Below are 21,225 nucleotides of genomic sequence, written 5' to 3'. Positions count from 1 at the left end.
AATATATATGTAAGTATATATTATATAATATAATTATATATTATATTATATATTACATATAATATATAGTATAATATATATACTAATATATAATATAATATAATATATATTATATATATATATATAATTCATTATATATTTATATTATATCTTATATTATATGTATTATACATATACTACGGTAAGGTCACTGACCTTAATCACGTGACTCTGCTAAGGTCATTGACCTTAGTCGCGTGACCACGGTGAGGTCACTGACTTTGGTCACGTGATTACAATATATGTATATATATGTATATATATGTATATATATACCGTAATCACGTGGAAAAACAACGTGACAAAAGTAAAGTCACGTGACTTTAGTCTCGTGTTGGTTTTCCATTTTTCTCTCTCACTATTTTTCGAATTTGATTTTCATGCGTTATTTTTGACACCTCTGATATGTGTATTATATAATTTGTAAGACGGTTCTGCTTTGTTCCGTGTTGATAAACTATTTGTCAAATTCCCGCTGAGTAACGCGCGTGATTTTAACATTATTCGCTAGCTTTGCGGTCAAAAGTAGACCGCGATTAAGAACCGATATTAGAACGCGAGAAGATCGTGACACGTCGCATCGTCAATGCGTTTTTGCGCGTCTCGCGGATTATAGGAAAATCGTCGAACGACGACGACGGTGCTATATCCGGCGTTTTTAACGGTTTGTAAGTAATTCCGTAACGACGCGTTTGACACGGATACGCATAATTTAATGCGCCGTGTTCGCGGCAGTACATAAAACCGGCACCGACGGTGTGTATACCCGGTCGCGGATATATTCCGTCGATCAGATGTGATTGCACGGTACTCTGGTCACCAGACACGCTGGGCACGCGGAACACAAGCCGTTCGGTTCTATCACGAAGGCGTCAATGGCCAATACGATTGCCGAGCCGCGCTGACAAATATACACCTCGACGATATTCGTCCATCGAACTCGCTCGCGCAATTCGATCCTTATCAATCGCGATATAGTAACTTCCCGCACAGATAAAAGGCGAACTTTCGCAGTTCGATTGCGATTTCACTTTTCGTTTGATTAACTTTGCGACGGGAATAAATACGCTTTATTTCGAAGCCGATAATAATCGACGTGTAACATGTTACAACCGTGGTGATGTTTATGTAATTTCATATTTATAAATATTAATATTTATATAATTGTATTTCTTTTACAAAAATTTGTAAAAAAAAATTACCTTTACAGCTGCATTACATGTGTCATCTGTTTCGTTACATCGTAAAAATATACCGAGAAAATTTTCTATCCGCTATAATTGTGTGCGCTAAATACACAAGAGCGTTGGCGCGCTTCTCAATTGGAAATACATTTGAAAATAAATACACGAGAGCTTCGATCTTCGAATAGCCCGCTGAAATTGATAAACCGGACTCGCGGAATTTGCATTCACGCGTCGTGTAAATAGTTACAACCGGGGCGTATAAGTAAGTTCGCCAAGTAGTGTAACGCAAACTGCAGTCATTGGTTCGGGCGAGCAACCGGTATTTAGAGGCATTCCTTGCTTGTCTCTCGCTCGATATGTACTCATAAAGCCCGGCGTGTTTCGAATTATCTCGGTTCGGCGGAAAAAAATTGCGCGAACAATGCCGCGCCAGCATTAGGTATATCTTATACCAACCGGTATAGCGGCACACGTGCGCGTGCACGCTTTTATCGCCGAGGAAACGTTTTGCGAAGTATATATACGTATATACATACGATATTTACACACTATGGAGTATTGCTTCTAATGATACGACCTAGTTTAGGTTCCAAGGATGAGTCGAGACTCATCCTCGTAAGGCGTCTAAGTAGAGGAACTCGGAGTGCCTGACCATTACGTAAAAAAAAAGCGTCGAGTAACTGTACACGCACTGTTACGCTCTGTTTTCGCACGCGATGACGTTGTTGTACTTCGCCCGAACGAGCAACTTCGCGAAACACACGGAATACATTTGCAAAAAACGTTAATTACTCGACGACTTGATCGTTTTTAACTGCATCCGATTTCCGCTTAAACAAAAAACCGCAACGATGCGTCTCGTGCGAAGAGAAAAAACAAATTACTTGCGGTTTTCTCGAGCTCGTGTTCCAAGAAGCAACAGTTTTATTATCGATATAGATACAATAAAGCGTATGTTCAATCTATCTCAAAAAGAGACTCGGAAACTTCTCCGTTTATTGAAAAAAAAAAAAACCCCAATTCCATTACATGAGGCAAAACAGTGTGAGGATACCTGGCAGTCCATAATTGTACAGTCAAAGCAATGACACGTCTGCCGTACGAACGAGCGTAGTCGGAGAGACATGCGCGATGCATCACCGCGCGGTTGCACAATTTAACGTGGATATGGAACCTAAAGATAGCCATATATGGTCAAGAGTGAAATTGAGGCGCGTTTAATATGTATGAATGTTTAAAGAGGAGCAAGGTGACTCGCCTCCTCATATCCTTCACGATCGTCTTCTGTCTCCGCGCGCGGTTACGCAAGTTTCTACGTAAAAAAGCATCGATCTTTGTCAGTCGTAAAATTGGCGAGCACAATTCAATCGCGTCGCTTGCACAATTTTTACCGCAAGTACGTCGTAAATTCAATCGCCGCTATTTACCGTATTTTGCATTAGCTCCATTTATAGCTTGATGTTGCGAAAAACGTCCCGATACAAACGCGCGTATCACGCTTCTTCCTTTGCGTTTTATTTGTTGTTTCTTCAAACTGATTTCCATCGATACATAAAGTTTTTCGAGACAATTTTTATTTTACCTCAAACATTTTCACACAATTCTCGAATGAACTATAAACACACGTCATGAAAAACACGCACGTTTCTATTCACCGAAAAAAAATTCGCCTATAGTAAATCACATTTTTATTTACCGATCTATCGACACGTGATCACGTGCCGACGCTCGTGCTGCGCACGTGCAATTGCGTGCGCGCAACTTACGTAGCGCAGAACACGCCTACGAAAGGGAAATCGCTGCCTTTACGAAATCCACGTCACCATTAAAGGCTTTACGACACGTTGGGAACAAAATACTCTGTACGAATATTAAGTGAGACCTTCCATTGTTGTTGTCACAAAAAAAAACATTATTTTTTATCAATACAGAACGCAACAATTTCCTTTCTCTCTCTTTCTTCTCGGTAAAAGTAAAATAAGGAACTAGAAAAAAAATATGCTATCAAATCTAAATGTAAATCGAGGGAGATATCAATCACACGCAGTTTTTGAGATAAAATCGATTTATAAATAATGAAATCCAGAAAGTGCCGTGGTTAATTACACGTTCGGATGACAGCGTTAAAGTGTGAAAATCATTCGATAGTCTGTTAAATAATACGTTCTGGAATCCCTTAATTGAGCAACCAATATCTAAGATCGGCATTAAAATTTCAATTTGTGTTTTTATCTTTTTCTCTAGTTCTCTTTGAACCGGAAACAATTAAATCTCCTCTGTTTCCGTATGAGAGAAACTTGAGCAATTATCCCAATTTCTCATCGGATTAGAACTGATTTAGATATATATCACGCGTTACACGTAATATTATATTGCACGTAATATCGCGGTAGGGTGGACTGCATATCGGTTGCAACAGAAGTGCAAGGATCGTTGCGCAGCGTATAGAGCCTTGGATCGATCGATTCACGCACTCGGCGCGCTGCAACACGCCGCTGCAGTTATTTCTGCGTGGCTGCGTCGTTAAAGTGAGAAAGAGAGAGAGAGACGGTTTTAGTTTTTTTTATAATAATATTTTCCACGAACGTGTATTTACGTCGCGAGCTCACACTATTGACATCGAGTTCGACACGGCGTAAACTTGGAAGTAAAGTGCCGGAAAAGAACTGGAAATTCCACCGTTTCAATAAACGGGATGTAATTAATTCAACCTGATTTCGCGATATTTTTGTTTTTTTTCTTTTTTTTATATATCGTTGATTTATATAATTACTCATCGTTAGTTCGAGTAAATTTTATTTGTTTGAACAATTATTGCGTGATATGAAAACGCAGATATAAAAACTAAATTATTGCTTACCGAGATAATTTAAAGATGTAACAACATCATCAATTAAATGCCCGTCTCACGGTTACTTTCCGTGTAAATAGTTCTTACGCGTGTAATTACGACGGAGTAAGCGCACGAATCGCGAGTGACTCAACGCGCACGTTTACGCGCAGTGGCCATAGCTGCCTTTATGTAAAAGTGTAAAAGTAAAGTACACCGAAGGCCAGCACAAATCTGTCGGCCGACGTTTATTCCCTAGGACGCGTTAATTTCTGCGGGTTACCACGGGTCTGCCGTGACAAGAGGGTCCTTAAAAGGCGAACGTACACAACTGAGTGTCGCTGTCGTGAATACATACATATACATATATACGTCGAGACGAATAGTGGCATAGTTGAATACAACGCAACGCGTTTTAATCGACGCCCGGATGATATCAAAGAACGTCGTAAACATTTCACAGCGTCTACAATAATTCTTTTTCTTCTCAGAATTGACGGTCATGTAGTTTACGCGATTTGCACTTTCTCGAATGTTTTTTTTTTCAAATTATGCTGTTATTTTTTTAATATAATGGGAGAAAGCGCGCTACTTCTACGATATGTACTGCATATTTGTATAATCTTCCCGAGCAATCTCGATGTGTTTTCAACGTCGATCCTTTTCGCTACGGCAATTCCCGGAACACTCTTAATGCGACAAAACGCAACTTAACCACTTGTAAGAGCATGAAAGGCGAAATTGCCACAATCTACGTGGCGCAAAGTCGTGTATATATAACGAGAGAGAAAGAAAGAGAGAGACTCGAACGTCGTCGCGCTCGCAATGATGACACGTAACTCTTCTGCGCGGATCCCCCCCATTTCGAGCTGGAAAAAGCTACAATTCGTGGAAACTAAGAGACCGATAAAGCAATGCACCTGCTCGCGATGCGTGCCGCATAATTCGACATTATCCGCATGCGAGGCGCCAGTTTCGCTGGCGAGTACGTTCAAAGGAACGCGAAAAGTGCGTTTCTTTTGCGATTCGAAGTGTTTTTCGCAATGAGAAGTGTAACGTCGATGCAACGAGCGCAAATCAACGGAGAGGGGAGAAAAATCGTCTATAAGAAACGGCGGCGCGTATCCCCTCGGCGGGGATTGTGCGCATGAGTATCGAATAATTCCGCTTCGCCGATACGTTTTTGCTCGGTCCCTGACATTTTCATTAAGAGCCGTCCTCTTAGAATCCTCATGGTTATTTATAGGATGATCAATGAGTCTCGAGGCACGCCGATTCTTCTCGGAGAGAAAGGGGAGAAAGAGAGAGAAAGAGAGAAAGAAAGATAAAGAGAGAACTCGAGCGCCTGTACTGTATTTAATTATTGGAAGCTCGATACGTATACTGGAGACTTTAATGACCGTGTGCGTTGCGCGATGCGCCGCCGCGCGAGCGACTTCTTTATTGTTTTTAATTATAAAATCTCAGAATAAATTACCGACTGTGTAAAAGAAATGTAATACCAATCTTCAGCGAAAAGAAATTGCCGTGACGTGTAACAAGAGGCGCGGAATAACCTGCGTTTAACTTGATTTATACGCGTGTAAAATTCACCCTTCAAGGTATTAGTTTCCTAAGCGCAAATAACAGAAAACCGTAATTAAAATATCGACTTGTCGACTTCGCTTTGTATATCCGTCCGTCACTTAAGTTGCGCAATTTCGCGTTCAAACGTAAGCGACCGATCTCGAAGTTCGTTTCGGTGCGCATAATAATCAGCTTGAAATAACAAATGACGATGCGCACGTGAAGGCAATCCAGCGCAACGATTACCGCTACCTGACTTTAATTAGACGGGACTACAGTCGCGGAGAGAACCAGAGATATCCTTCATTTCATTTCATCTCGTAGGTGTCTCTCGGGATATATCCCCGAAGTCACGGAACGTTTTGCGTGAGAGATCCCCGATCGTGAGAGATCAGATGGCGCGCTTCGATAATGATGGAAACAATGCGCCGTTAATTCGCGAATTAATTCGCCGTGTCGCGAAACAGTCATAAAACGACGACGATAAGCCGACGATCGTTTCGTCCGGCCTGTCGTTCATTGATCGCGTGACAGTCGCTCCACGCGACGAGTAAATCGATCGGCGATACTCCGCTCGCTTAATGGCGAGACACGCATGCGGAAGAAAGGCCTGGAAAAATTAAGGTTTAAACCGCCGCCGGTTTTTCCATGTCATTACGATGCCGATCTGCCATATTATATTTTTAGTCACCGCGGAGAGAGATTCCAATTAGCTTCTTTCTTCATCACACGCATGTGATGCTCGCGCGCGCGCGCCTTATAAGCAGGCGTAGGATGAGCGCCATATACGGACCGGGATATCTCCACGGCGGGGAGCAAAGGCGGCTGACCTTCGGAAGGTCATCCGTCTTGCAGCGCGATGTACGATATGCTTCCGTGTATGCAGCCGTGGTAGCCGATACAGACCCGATGATGCTTGGTAAGGAATATTGACCCCGCGCGCGCGCGGCGAATTAAATCGTCGTAACTTAACAAAGCGCGACGGACGGGACGATAGAAATAATTAGCCGGTAGTGCCAATTTAAAAATTCACCAGTAACGACTGCATTAAATCTCTCGCAAATCGATTCCCGCGATCTCAAAGCAGCGATACGCCGGAGCGAGAAAGAGAGAAAGGTGAATGGCGACACGACGCGTTTGCATTCGCGAAAAATCGCGATCGCTAGCCGGAAACTGAGATCATCGTTGTCGATTAGTTATTCGTAGCGTCGCGTCGTTTGTTTGTTGGTTTTTTTTTTCTTTTTTCATTCACGTGTGTGCGTACAGGAGAAAATGACAGTCACGCGTCAACTGTAAATGCAAGGCGCATCGCGCTAAAGATAGAACGCGCAATGTTGGCTCGATGATGAAATTCAAAACGTCTATGTGGATCTATGACGGAGCGAATATGTACTCCTCTCGACCCTTGACACGGGCCGGCATTGAGCGAAAAGATATTAATGGCGCTCTCCGCGCGAGGAGAAGACAATGAGACGCTCGGTGCCTCGTCGCTGTAATCAGCATTTCTCGAGTCAATAATCATACCGCGACAGAACGACAATTACGAAGACAATGACACTCGCGCAACGTTTCTCCTCTAAACACAGACATTAATATTCCCGCGTTCCGGGCTAATTATCAGATGTCCGGGCACTCTCTTAGCCAGGCATGTGAAAGTACAATATAACTTGCTAACGAAGCGCAAAGAGTGCGTATCCAAAAACACGGTAAAAGCTGTTTTTTTTTGTACTTTATTCTAAACGAAGAACACGCGCGTGTTGTTCTTTGACAATAAATTTAAATAGTTGGCAAAAATATAAAATAAATTTATTTCTTAAATTTCTCTCTCTCTCTCTCTCTCTTGAGTCTTTTCGTCACAAAGCAAATAATTATCGATCTTACAGCCAAGAGGACGAGGAGTAAGATAAACAAAAAATATGTGCACGCAAGAGTTGATGATTTGACGTAATCAATTATTATACAATCGATTATTTAACAAAAAAAAAGCCGTCTAATTCTGAGTTTATTGTGAAGTAATTTATTTGCGCGCGAAGGAGGACGGTAGAAACAGTCTGTTCGCGCGCGTCTCAATAATGAAGAAATTAGTTTCGGAACGAATAAGGGTCAGATGTGTGACACACTTTATTCAGGCATACAGTTACAAAAACCACGGTGGCAGAAGAAGTTCAAATTTTTGATTCGCGACGGCGATCATTGTTACGCAATTCCCCGCGTAGCGGTCCATCTCGCGGAATCGCGGAAAGTGGCACGCCATCTGCTCGACGAGCATATGGCAAACATATAGCGTAAGTCATTTAAGCGCCGACGAGAGAAGAGGAGTCGTCCTACCTCGATACCTGTAATAACTCGGTATTAACTGTTATGCGCGTCTTTGTAATTGCCGACTATCTTGTGGACGTTCCGACAACGATGCCGCGGATGCATTACGCCGCGCGAAGGGAACGAACGCGCGACGTATCGGCCGCCGCGGTGAGATATCCGACACGACGAAAAACCGCGCGAGAGAGTGACTATGATCTTGGCATTCCAGTTTGTGGGATCATGAAGGTGTACGAAGGTTACACCGTTACCGGTCACGGGTATCTCGAATTCAACGTGAAATTTCAAATTACGGGTTGTGCCAATGCGCAGTAATTGGTTGCACACGATGCATAATACGCAACCATTAATTACGCGAACAAATATCGGGTCCTTTACCGATTCGATTACCGACTGGATTTGGCGATTTACATTCTTCGAATCAAAATTCCATAAAAAAAAAAACATTTCTAATGGAAAAATTATACTAAAATTTCTGCGGTGTTATCGAAAAAAAAAAGATTATAGTAGCTTAGTTATATGTGTAGCATCTTCTTGATTCTTCGTCGCAAAATAACTCGCTTTTCGGTGTGTCATCCCGTCACACCCAAGATATTCGGAAATTGTGAGGAAACGGAAGTTTCCCGATCGAGGAAAATAATCGACGGGAAGAGAAAGGATGAAAAGACTTGAGATTCCCGGAGCACCCGAGTGTTCCCCGCCTGCGCGATACAGTTTATTTGAACTGGGGATCCCGAAGTGGGGGGAGACACTCGCTCCGCGTTAGCACAACACCGCGTCTCCGCGTTTGTGCGCTTTAGTCGCGCGATCTCGTCCGAGGTGTTGGGGCGGCAGTCCTCGTCGCGCTTCTCTCACACGTACACCTCGATCGATCGATCGAACGGTCGATCGATGGGTCGACCGTGCCGTGTACATCTGATTTCTCGAGATGCGTCGGTCCGCGATCCATCGGAAATTTTCGTCGAGTATCTGAGTATCGAAAATCGCTCATTGGAAATTTAATCGTACAATTGAAATAATAATTGAATTTAACAGAAAGTTCCATGGCTGACTTCGTTCTGAGGTTTACATTAGCATCGTTTCGATATACTTGTATGGTATTGCTCGAAGCGTGGTTTTTTAATGTCTTCTCTTAAAATTATGAATCCTCTGTGTCGCGAATTTCTCTCTCGGACGAGTCTCGACACGTGCATCGATTCTGTTTGCACGCGCGAGTGAAACCAATGTTTTCTTTTTTATACGAATAAACAGTTTTGACAGATACAAACTTTTTGTAAGTTTAGTTTATCAATGAGGTGAGTGAGATAATAACTATATCTACAGTGAATGAAATAAAAGTTGGTTTCGTAGTAGCGCAAACCGTACTCCAAAAATTGTGAAAATAAATGAATGTAGAGAAAATAATAGAGAATATTGAAGATTGTGAAATTTCGAGTGGACTTTTGTCAACAATAATTGTCAACATTTTAAATATTTAAAAATGTTATTGAAATTTTTAGATATTTATAAGAAGGTAATACAAGAAAATCATATATGTATATATAACAGGTATATATAAATTCATACTTTTAATATTGTTTAAAATTTACAACTTAAGTCTCGAATAACGAGAGGGATATATCTCGTAAGCTTGCAAAACCGTTAATTAATAACTACCACTGTTAATTTGCAATATCGAGTTTTGAGTCGCTCACTTACTTTCGCTGTGCGCTAAGAACTAGGTCTTCTCACCGCGGAAGATATTTTTATTGCATCCAAATTATAAAACTATGATTAAAACTCGCTGCTTGGTTCCTAGTATCTAATTAATCATCACATTGTTAGAAAGTTGCGCATAATGCAGAAACTTTCATAAGCTCGATTAAAATCGCTGCCAGTATTACATGCTTGGCGCGGCGCGATAGGTCTTCTGTAGGAAAATTACGTCAGGAACGTCTGCAACAACGGCGCGTGGAAAACAGAAAACATTTCCAGCTTAGAATAGACGCTAATGGGCGAATTGCTAAATCTGCACTTTCACTTCGCACGATCGTATTATGGACTCAAATGCGGCGGAGGTGCTTTTTAAAGTTAAATCCCGCGTGTGAATGCGGGGCTTAATTATCCGATATCGAGCATTTTTCCGACTCGTCGGGGTTTGTAACGCCTTACATTATCCGCTCGGCGGATAAGACGGACATCTTGACGTCTGTCATCTGCACTTGACAAAATGTCATCTTCGAGACAACGTACAATAATAATACGCGGCAGAGTCCACGGAGAGTGAAATCGAAAAGTCTCGAAAAAAGAAACCGTTTCGTCACAGTCACTTGAGTCGCAAGTTCCTTTGAAAGTTTCGGTTCGAGGTGTAATTGCCTGTTGCAAACGTATGCTTGTGGCAAGAGAGGGAGAAAAGCGCGATTTCTCAAAAAGATCGCGCGTACAAACGGAATAGCAAGTACTAACCGCTCGTGTACAAGACGCATACTAACTTCGCGCGAGGAATCTCAAAGACAAGCGCGGCACAAAAAATATGGAAAAATGAAGGTGTATTAAAATGCGTCACAGTCGATTGTCATAATAATACTTCACGATACCTTCTCGTCAGAGTGTTGTCACAGATAATTAAAACCCCCATTATACATGGCGATTACAGAAGTTTCGCACAAAGAAAACGTTCTATCGCAACTAACGAGAGGAATTCCCCAAGAAAGAAAGTTGCGAGTTCACGACTTGAAAAAAACAAAAAAACAAAAAACAAAAATAAAATTATCCTAGTCTCATGTGTATTCATGACCGGAACCGCGGATAATGCCCGGAGTCCTCGCGCATCGTATTTTACATATGTGGAATATTAATTCTCGTCATTCGTATGCGATGTACGCAATATCGCCGCGAACGCGCGCGCGTACCGGTGGAATGTCACACAGGTGCAAGTCACTCAAGAAAGTGCATTATGGACTGTGCGTGTATATATGTGACGGCGTGCATAAATAAATTATGTTTCACGTCGCTCTCGGAGCTGCTAACAGACACAAATCATCGTTCCTAATTACGTGAAAATCCTGGGAATGTTGGACTGGAAGGTGAATCGGATTAGAGATTAAAAAAAAAAACAAAAAACAAAAAAAAACACTTGCTATTCAGGGAAAGTATATACATGACGATCGAACGTAAAGAAAACAACATTGTAGTGTGTGTGGCCAGTAAAATGAATTCCTACGATAAATCGACGTGATCATTTTTATTTGCAACTAATTAACAAAACAATGCTAATTAAAATACGTAATTGCGAAATATAACAATGTTTATCTACTATAAGTATGTAAAAAAATTAAACTTACCAAATTCGGGAAATAAATCTTTAGCGCATTTTGTTGTTACGATCAATTCTGCGTCGATTTATTTATTTATATGCAAAATATATAAACAAAACAAAAATAAATCAGGCAGTAGTGAATAAAGAGAACATCTTTTCGGACGAACATTTTTCCATCACAAGGATTATCTCATCAATTAAAAGTAAATCTAATTCCACGTTTAGGCATTAAATCATAAGTATGGAAAAACGGTTTTTTGGCACAAAGACAAGTGCCTAGACCGGGGGGATTTGAGCCGGAGCCTTTCCGGTCGTTATTCTTAAACACTTCAAGCCTCCCGCGAGTTATGTAATATTTATTTGCTTATATATACACACACACACACGCTCGTATACGTATATATTTTATAACCAGCAGTTAGAACAAGCAGTTTGCGGTGTGTTGCTCTTTGTCTTCTTCGCTACCGCGCGCGACATCGTATTTTTGTCGTAGTAACTTCAAAGGCGAAAGGCGACATTTCGCAAGTAACAGAGCGTGCCGCTTCACCATTCCACCCACGTTTTCCCGCACATAGAGCCAGTCGCTCATCTGAAAGACAAACACCGGTGGCGACACACTGGTATGCTACGGGAGATAATCATCGTCATAAATTCATCATCATCACCATCATCGTCAAGACGCCCCAAGCATAATCACTCATTAGTTCGCGCGACTCGCCGCTAGCACGTCACTGTCAAGGCTGCCTCGTGGAATGACGAATTTCATCAGACGGGTGGTTGAAGTAATGAACAGGGAAAAAATGCATTTTGTGATCCGACATTGTTGAATGCATATCATTATGCGGGAAAAAAAGACAGCTGGTTGTGAGCTACGTCAACATAAGAATCGTTTTGAACAAATAAAATTTGATAGAGATTATAAATTTGCTTTAGTTCATAAAAATATTTGGTTTGTTTAATTTATACAAATGTTACAAACAGATTTCTGGAGTAGATATTTCTAAAATTTTTTTTATACAGGGCGCAATAATATAAAAAGACGAATGTAAAAGAGAGACTGTGACTGGATTTGATGTAAGATACTGTGAAAAACTGTGCCGCGATGTCGTCGAGTGGTGAATTTTCGACATTGTCGAGCGGCGAGGCCACCGGAACCGGCGAGGATTCGTTGCCGAGCTCGAGGGAAGCGACCGCCGAGGTCGCGGGTTCCGGCGGTGGTTTCATGCCGCTGCGCGAGTTCCTGGACAGATTTTCTCTGCCGAGGGTGGTCAGGGTCGAAGGTGCCGGTGGAAGGCCGATACTTCTGTATAAGCAACAACAGAGATCGCTCAGAGTCACGGCTACGCTGCTGATGCATCGTTACCGTCACGACGTCAAAGTGGGACCGGAAATAGTCATCCCGGAAGGCTATCCTGGTGAGTGCAACTTCAGATGTGTACTATATTGTACTATAAATACGTGCTTTGTAAACACATTCAACAAGAGATAAAATATTTAACGGAGATTAATTTTTTTCCTTTTCTTAAAAGTAGCTACACTTAATAACAATGTTTTTTTTTTTTAATTATATTTCCTTATTCAAAAGAGAAAAAATTACTCGATTGCAAAATGCTGTTTCTAAAGAAATTATTTTTTCAACAAAATTTTCTATGAATTTTATTTAATTTATCGATAATGTAGAAAGCGTTTTTATATGTTTGTACAAAAATTAATATACAAGTGTAAGAGATGTAATAAATGAATAGCAAATCGCGCGCGCACGAGGGTCCTATATACGGAATTAACTACCCGTCACATTCCGGCCTTTAGGTCGACGTATCGATCACGTCGCGTACGATGATCGATTGTGCTCGCGGAATTGTGTATCGGAAACTCGATCTAGAATTAAAACGATTGCGGCCTGTTGTATAAGAGCATACGCAGCGTTACAATCGACGAATTGAATTGGAAAGAGATTTTTTTCACGAGAGAGGCGAGAGATATTTTTAATATTTTTTTTTTCCAATCAAAAAATCTAAAAATATTATTTATGACAATAAATAATATCTTTCATTTGACACGTATGCCAATTTATTTGTTTACGGTTTGGCGATCGAAGGATAGCAACGTGAGCTGAGCGCACACGAGAGAGATCGTATTTTCTATTATTTATTATTTTACCTCGAACACCGCTTACGAAATCAGTGAGGTTTTCACGAGGAGGCGAACTGTTAACACGCGCGTTTATTTATCCACGCCTCGTCGCGTACATATGTAACCGAGTTGTAGTGGGCACGTTGGTGATTTAACTCGAGTTTGCAGAAAGAAAGTAGACAGATTGTTGTAGGTGGCGGCGACTCAACAATGAAAACGCGCGTTTACATTTCGCGCGACAGAAAACGACGCAAACTGTGTCTGCGAGTTCGCCGATCAATTATTGCACGGCAAAAACGTGACGTGAAGTTTCGAAAAAAAACCTCATTATAAAATATATATATTTTTTTTCTCGAGAGAAAGTACGCAAGTTAAGAGAGAAAGTGAGGAAACGAAGAAATTAAAAAACCACATTTTAAACTGAATATTTCTCTCCCGATGAACTTTAATGACGAACTAAATATGAAACTCTCTTTGCGCTTGTGTGGAGAGAAAGAGAGAGAGATAATTATCTTTAATTTCACATCCATCAGTTCGCGTACGGTTTTTCTTTTTTTATATATCGTAATATACAAAATCGCGATATACATTACGTTTGATGCAAGGTGCAACGACGATGTAATACGTCGTGATGTAGCAAGGACCATTCGCGTCGGGTATTACTCAACGCGCACACGAAACACGGGCCTCGCGTAATCTGCATAGGAGAACGTTTCAATTTTCCCGGCGCGCGGCGTATCCACATACGTACGTTGTTGCATCTGCCACAATCGGCAACAACGATTTCTCACGGCCGTAATTGTGAGCATGTTAGGCGTGCACTCACGGCGCCGGTTCGTAGCTCTCACTGAGCAAGAAGTAGGAACGAACGAGCGAAGCGCGAGCGCGTCGGCCTATAAATAGTGAAGGAAAGTATGAGGTAACGCGGTAGAGCGTGCCGCGAATTATAATTTAATATCGTCCTGGCTCGCAACACACACACACACATAGTATGTTTGCAAGAAGCATCTGCGCGTTTATTGACCATAGAAATGGCGAACGCACGAACAAAACTCGCAACGATTTCTCGTATTAACAAAATCACGTGAACAAAATAGACATCGAAGGAGAGAGAGAGAGAGAGAGAAAGGAAAATGTGTTCGACTACTGAGATCTACTATACAAGGAGATATAAAAAGGAAAAAATCAAGGAAAGGACGCGTGATAGAAGAAACCGCGCGAAGGATATTGTTATTCAGTTACAACAGGCGCGAGTAGGTGGTCAGTGACATACGCGCGGCCGTAAATAATATCTATTAACATAATGGCTGACAATATGTTTTTCCATGAAGTTCCGTAAATTGCTCCGTGAATTGCGTTGACGTCGAATTGACGTAGGACGGAATTATGTTGACGAGTGGGACAACGACTTTTTACGCGGGATTGACGAAAATTGAAAACTCCGTAAAAAAAAAAAAAAAAGATTTGCCGCATCGTTAATTTCTGCTTGTTTCACGCCAGAATCACGAGATTTGCATATTTCAAAAAACAAAAAAATAGTAATCTTCTATATTTTTGTCGTATTTTATCTCGTTTTGTGTGATTCTTCACGCGCGATCGTACGTGTTTGGTCTCAATCGGTCGCTAACGAAGTCCGTTCCTATAATCCCGATGCAACCTTCCCTCCGTGTGTGTGTATGTGTGTGTGTGTGTTGCACGCACCGAACGATCTCGCGATTCATGTCAAGACGTTAGTCAATACAGATGGGCGGATTAATCATCAAGCGACCATGCGAATGCAAACGTGCGAGCGCTTGATCGCGCGCGCGTATTACACGAAATTATAATTAGGTGAGAATAATTTTTTTCTCGAGAACTTAACGTGTAGTACACACACAGAGTAGTATGACTGCGAAACAAGATAATCTCCCGTGTAAAGAAAACGCTGGAGAAAACTTTTTTTGTTTTGCAAGACTTAATGTATTACTGATTTTTTTTTATCTCTGGCCGCGTCTGTAGGACAAAAATATATAGGTAGTTATTCTCGAGCGTGTGGTTTATTCCGCGCGTGTGATATCATGCGCAACAACGTGCTGTTACGATTAGTTTCAATGTTTCCGCCTAGCGCGCGGCTCAGAGCATATAACGCATTGACCCTTTCCCGTATACGTTTTTACTCGAGCGCGCGCACGTCGAATGTCGTCTCCCGCGCGTGTTAAACTTTTTTTTTTTTCTACGTAACTTCGCGTTTTGCATCGCGCGAGGGAAAATAATCTCGCCGTCACTGTTAATCGATAATGAGTGTTTGTACGCATGGGAGAAGACACACACACACACACACACACACACACACACCGACGGGAAGGTAAGCGAGAGGCGGTGTGAGCTGGGAGCCGAGGGATTATACGTTTAATCTCGCGCCACCGGCTTTAAGTTCAACACTACGCCTCCTGCATTCGTCGAGGCGAGCGTTCTTCTGTTATTATTGAAATTTACACAAGCGGGATAGCCGCGTGATGTTGCCGCAACATCTGGTATTACTTGGCGCAACTTTATTAGCGCTTTTTGAGAGGAGAGGATTTCCGCGAGGAGGAGAAACGCGCCACGACTGGGACCTCTTTGACCCTTCGCTCAAGGATCGTTTTCTTTCACGTCGCGCCGGATCGAGTTGTCTATCAGCTGTGCTCATAGACCTCGGGTTTATGCGCTCTTCGGGATTTGTCGGGAAGGAGGAAAAGAGAGACGCGCGCGCCCGGCACCTTTACAAATACCCCGCGCAAATACGCCGTGAAAGCGCTCTCGTGACTTCGCCGAGAGTGCAGGGAGTGCCGACTTGGAACAAGGAAGAAGAAAAAAAAACTATCAGATCGACTGCGCGCTTCCGGTGGTAATCTGAGCGAAATTACGACGATTTTATCGTAACCAAATCTTGTAGCAACACAACGTTGTTGTACTTTTCTCGCGAAAAATTTGAAGCAGGTTTTCTCTCTTTCTTTCGTTCGCTCGAGCGTCGGGAGCCGCAAGGATTGCATCATCGAGCGATCTCGCGTTATTTTTGCCCGTTATTTTATTAAATCCGATTTCGTCGATCATTCATTTTAAAAATGATTGACAGCAGAAAAAATAGCGAATATAAAACCGCGGTTAAGAATTATGACCTTTACTTCCTACTTCATGTTCGAGCAATCGTAATTATACCTTCAGCTATTCGTGAGGTGTTTGACTGAGAGAGCCCATCTCAATTTATCACACGCACCTTAATCTATTCTTTCAATAAATATTTCTCACGCGAGAGAGAAAGTGTGTGTGTTTGTGTCATTCTCATCACCGTATATGACTACACGTTCGAACGCTTTAGTGACGCGAGCGTAACGAGTTTACTCGGCTCGAAGCTAACACCTCGCATGATAATTAAACGCGTCGCGATAAGAAAGACACATATCCCGTCGTAGAAAATAGTGCAATAGTGCCGCTCGGCGACCATTCGTCACGGTCGGCGATTACACGCGGTCTCGCGCGCAGCCTCGAGCGCGACTTAAGTCACTCGGAGTGTCGGAGTTCAGTAGTGGGTGAAGAGGGAACGTTGAATGTTAAACGTTCTCTCGGACGGAAGTGGCGCGGTTCGCGCGCGCTCTCTCTTTCTCTCTCTCTCTCCGTGCCTTCTCTATGCATAACCCGTTGATTTACGACCAGAAATACGTTGCGCGCTCGCGTCACGCGGATTTTCACGCGGATCATGGGTGCGCGCGTTCTTGTTGTACATCAGCGCTTCGCGGCACCGCTCTCTCTCCGCGCGCGCCTTCCGAGATTTGCATAAATCTCGGAAACGCGCGAGGGAGGCGCGAAATCGAAAGTTCAGCATCGCCGCTCCGCCGGTATTACAACCGCCCCGGGGGGGGGTCGTATTTTTCATGGCGTTTACGATCGCGAGAGCCGCGCCGAGAGAGAATATTCTTCTCAACGTGCGCAAGACGATTGTGTCGGCGCGAGGAAATCGCCGGAACGGCGGCGCGGCCAGCGTGGAAAAGACGCGTTTTACGGCAAATAAATCGAAGCCCTTCCGATTTTATTTCTCGGTGCGCGCGCATACCAGAAACAATCATTTATTAATTTATGCTTCTGCGCTGAAAAAAACTTCACGCGCGTCTTCGCGCTCGCACAATATTCTCTTCCGTATGATTCGAATGTGCTAACTGCGCGTGGCCAATTAATCGTTATTGAACGCGCGCTAATTGCTCTACCGAGTCTATAAAACTCGCGATTTCAAATTTTATCGGAGTATAGTGCTCGGTGCTAAATGTGGTTGAATGCGCGCGCAACGACAGTATACCTATTAACGCAAATTTTTATCAATTAGCGTATTAACGGATAGCGAGGAACACACAGACTTCCGCGATTGCGAGGTATCGCGATTATACAGCGACCGTACAGAAGTCAGCGGCGCATTAATTGTCGTTTTACCTTACACATTAGTCCTTTGATAACCGGTACTGTACGCATTATTGAGATTGCTCCGCGGTTTTTTACGCGAACGATACGCGCTCGGAACGAAAATTGTACTCGGACACAGATCTTCAATACGATATAAAGTACTGCACAATGTATTTAAATATTCAAGAAACATTAAAATGTAGAAGTTACATGCTTGAAAAAACATTATATGTAGAAAATTTTATCGTATATTGTATTGCAAGTATATGTCGTTTACTTATAAAAAATTATAAGTAGTAAAGATTACAATAATTATTAATTATATAAAATTTTGTCTGTTTCTCCGTAAAACTATATTTTTTAAACGTGTATAAATTTTTGTTTTAACCTCCTTTACTGATATACGTTGATTGTTAAGCTTTTTGCAGAGCGGATATTTGCTTTAATTGTTGCTTACGTATATTTCGCATTACTCGTACTCCGATAAGCACTTTGCGCGCAAATGCTCGTCCGCGAATAGGAAGAGCTTGTAACTTGTATACGGAGCTTTTAAGCGTTATCGCGTGCCCCGACCTATCTCTCGCGCGGACGCGTTATCTTGTTAAAAGACAAAGCATGTCGACGCTCTGCGCGCTCGCGTTAACTCGCCGCTACGTTCTTAAAAAACGCGATTGCACATTCAGAGTTCGGTTTCTCCGTTTTAATTCTGCTTCTTCGATTTTCCAAGCGATTAAATAGGGTTTTAAATTATTAACATGGTCCGAGAAATAAAAAATTTCTCGAAATCCCTTTCAAAGGGATGCGCAGATTTATTATCAGAATTTACATAGAAAAACACTCACGTCTTTCTACGTTCCCACGGACGATTGAACATCGTCAATATTTGCTAATTGTTTTTGTTTTTAAAGATACACAGCTGGAAGTCGACACTGCAGCAGACAGTTTACACGACTGCGCGTTCACGATAGATTACGGTTTTAATTGCCACAATCATTGTTCAAGATAGCACTTTAATGTCCGCTCATATTTTATGACGTTTACTCAACATTAATAGAATGCTGTTATTATTTTTTTTTTTTCTTACATTCGCAGACTCAAAGATGTTCATAATTATCTACTTCGCCGTAGGTCTATAGGTTCGAAAGATATATGGATTTTACTTCGCGTAATCGGATATATCCATCGACGACGTCATCGTATTTACGACGTAACAGCTTTGAAATGCGTCTTGCATCGCGGCGCAGTTCAAGGTACAGGTGTAAACACCGGTTTGAAAGAGAACAGGCGTAAATCGAGGCCGTTTCCGACGCAAAGCGTGAGATGCGAATTACATTATTGAAATCGAGCGGCAATTTCTTGGAACGCAAGCAACAGTGCAACCTTGAAATACATTTCATAATTGACTAATATGTCAATGTGCAGTTTTTTTGTTTTTGCGTGTGCGATCGCAAGTTTACTATTATCATATCAATCAAACCAAACGAATAATGATCATAAAGTTCATAAGAATGTGAAGGAATTTTAATCAAATCAATGAGCAATTAAATGAGTAATTTCAATCACAAATAAAAAAAAAATTGTTCTGTCTAATTCCGCCGCAGGTTATCTTCGTCTTCTCTTTGATTTTGCGTCTGATGATTTATTTCATCACCTAATCGACAACTTAATCGATCTTGCAAAACTCGAATTAGCATATTCTGCCGTCAATCGATCCTGTCATCGCGTTCTTTTTTTTTTTTTTTTGAAGATTGCTGCCCACTCTCTTGCTGTCGTCGTAAAACTTTCGGCGATGAATAGCCGTGCTCTTTTCTTCGTCGGCGCACAGAGCCGTCTATTGTGCGCGCGGTCCATTCTTCATTCAGAGGTGCGAAAAGAAGACGCTTTTCTGCGCGAATTCCCGCACACGTGAGCGGGCATTATATATTAGCGCGCGCGCCGTGGTAACATAGGACTTGGTGTGTTCAATAAATGAATTATTGTGTCGAGCGCACAGAAGGCGCGGCACGGCACTGGTTGTGCAACAACGAGAAGCCACATTCCGGCTTCTTAGAATTTTCCACAGCCCTCGCCCGGCTTGGACCCTCTCCGCGCGGCCGCGGCACAACCAGTCTTTCATAATCCGATTTTAGTAGCCACACCCATGAAATTTCGATGAGCCAGTCCTATCGTCCCATCGAGACCGATTTCCGACACGCCGGTCGTGATATTTCGCAATATTCGATCGACGCCGCGGTGTCGATACTTCTGTGAAGCTAAATATTTACCTGGCGATCCCCGATACACGTAGAGCCTGTCGAAACGTATATAATTAATAGCGTCTGGCATGTGTCCAAAAAAAAAAAAAAAAAAAATTGACTCGTAAAAAATAAAGAAATAACGAGTGTGTTTTCCGCTAGTAGTTGGTTTCGCAAACAAAAACTACAGATATACCGGCGCGCAGTCAAACTGCCCGCAATTTCCATTAACTAAACATCCACGCCGGGACACACATTCGCAATAAATTTTCCTCCCTCGGTCCTCGTTACGAGGAATGTGTATTTGTAACGAGCGCGCTCCCGGAGGAACGATTAAGCCTCGGCTTCCGGCGATGAAGTACTCGACCGCGACTTAATATCACGTGTTCCCACTGTGAAATTGGAGCGATCTTCCTCGCAGCAGGAAGAAGAATCAAAGTAGAGATCCTGTTAACCCCACGTGCAACTCGCAGATTGCTACTCTAGCGAGGAAGCCTGTGCCCGCCACATCACCACGAACGAACGGGAACCGCGCGCGCGCGCGAGCTCCGGTTTTAACAAAAAAAAAAACAAAAAACAAAAAAAAAAGTTACGAGTGCACGCGTCGGCTGTAATCCAGGAATAATTCTCGATCCTTCACGGTACACTCCTCGAAGGAGATTTTACCCCTTTTATCGTTGTTTTTATCTTTTTGCGAAATACAAGCTGTGCGCAAACAGATTAAATTCCGCGGAGGTTTGAAGTCGCGCGCGTCAATGCTCCGTTTCGCGGTCGCTCTCTCGTTCAATTTTTGGATTTACATTCATTTATTTTATCTTTTTATTTCGACTTCAACGTTCTTTCACATACGAAGTTGACAGAGTTTTTTACGAACTAAAATTGCGTGTATATAATTACTTGATTAAAAGAAATTTCCTTCAACATGTATAGATCTCTCTTTATTCGTCGCGCACAGTCAATAAAAACGATTCCAAGAAAAACGCCGTCAAGCGCAAAGTCGATGTTACGTCCGCAATTGAGACGCAATTCCCGCACGAGCAGTTGCGCACGTATACATATAAGCGCGTGTGTTTTCTCGAACTGCGCTAATATTCCAGATAGAACGTCTTGCGAAGTCCCCCCATGGTAAATGACTTAGAGCGCATAATTCCTGTCGAGCGGAGAAAAGAAAACGTTACGAGACCGCGCGCTCATGTGATAACACACATC

General features: G+C 42.3%; 1 protein-coding gene across 6 annotated transcripts in view; it reads left to right on the top strand.

Moving 5' to 3' along the window:
• The first annotated feature begins 8,755 nt into the window (after window positions 1-8,755).
• LOC109857536 overlaps window positions 8,756-21,225 on the top strand; it is a 35,905-nt gene continuing 23,435 nt past the window's right edge. The window contains exons 1-3 of one of the 6 annotated variants that reach the window (XM_020433953.1): window positions 8,756-9,004; window positions 9,193-9,236; window positions 12,260-12,654. In XM_020433953.1, coding sequence (XP_020289542.1) covers window positions 12,342-12,654 — 313 coding nt within the window. In that variant the 5' untranslated portion in view covers window positions 8,756-9,004; window positions 9,193-9,236; window positions 12,260-12,341. The other 5 variants (XM_020433936.1, XM_020433945.1, XM_020433964.1 and 2 more) reach the window with 5 other exon arrangements.

This window comes from Pseudomyrmex gracilis, unplaced genomic scaffold (assembly GCF_002006095.1).
Source record: "Pseudomyrmex gracilis isolate BER0280 unplaced genomic scaffold, ASM200609v1 scaffold_5, whole genome shotgun sequence".
NCBI lineage: Eukaryota > Metazoa > Arthropoda > Insecta > Hymenoptera > Formicidae > Pseudomyrmex > Pseudomyrmex gracilis.
Note: the sequence above shows the minus strand (reverse complement) of the source record. Positions and strands in the feature narration are given on the sequence as shown.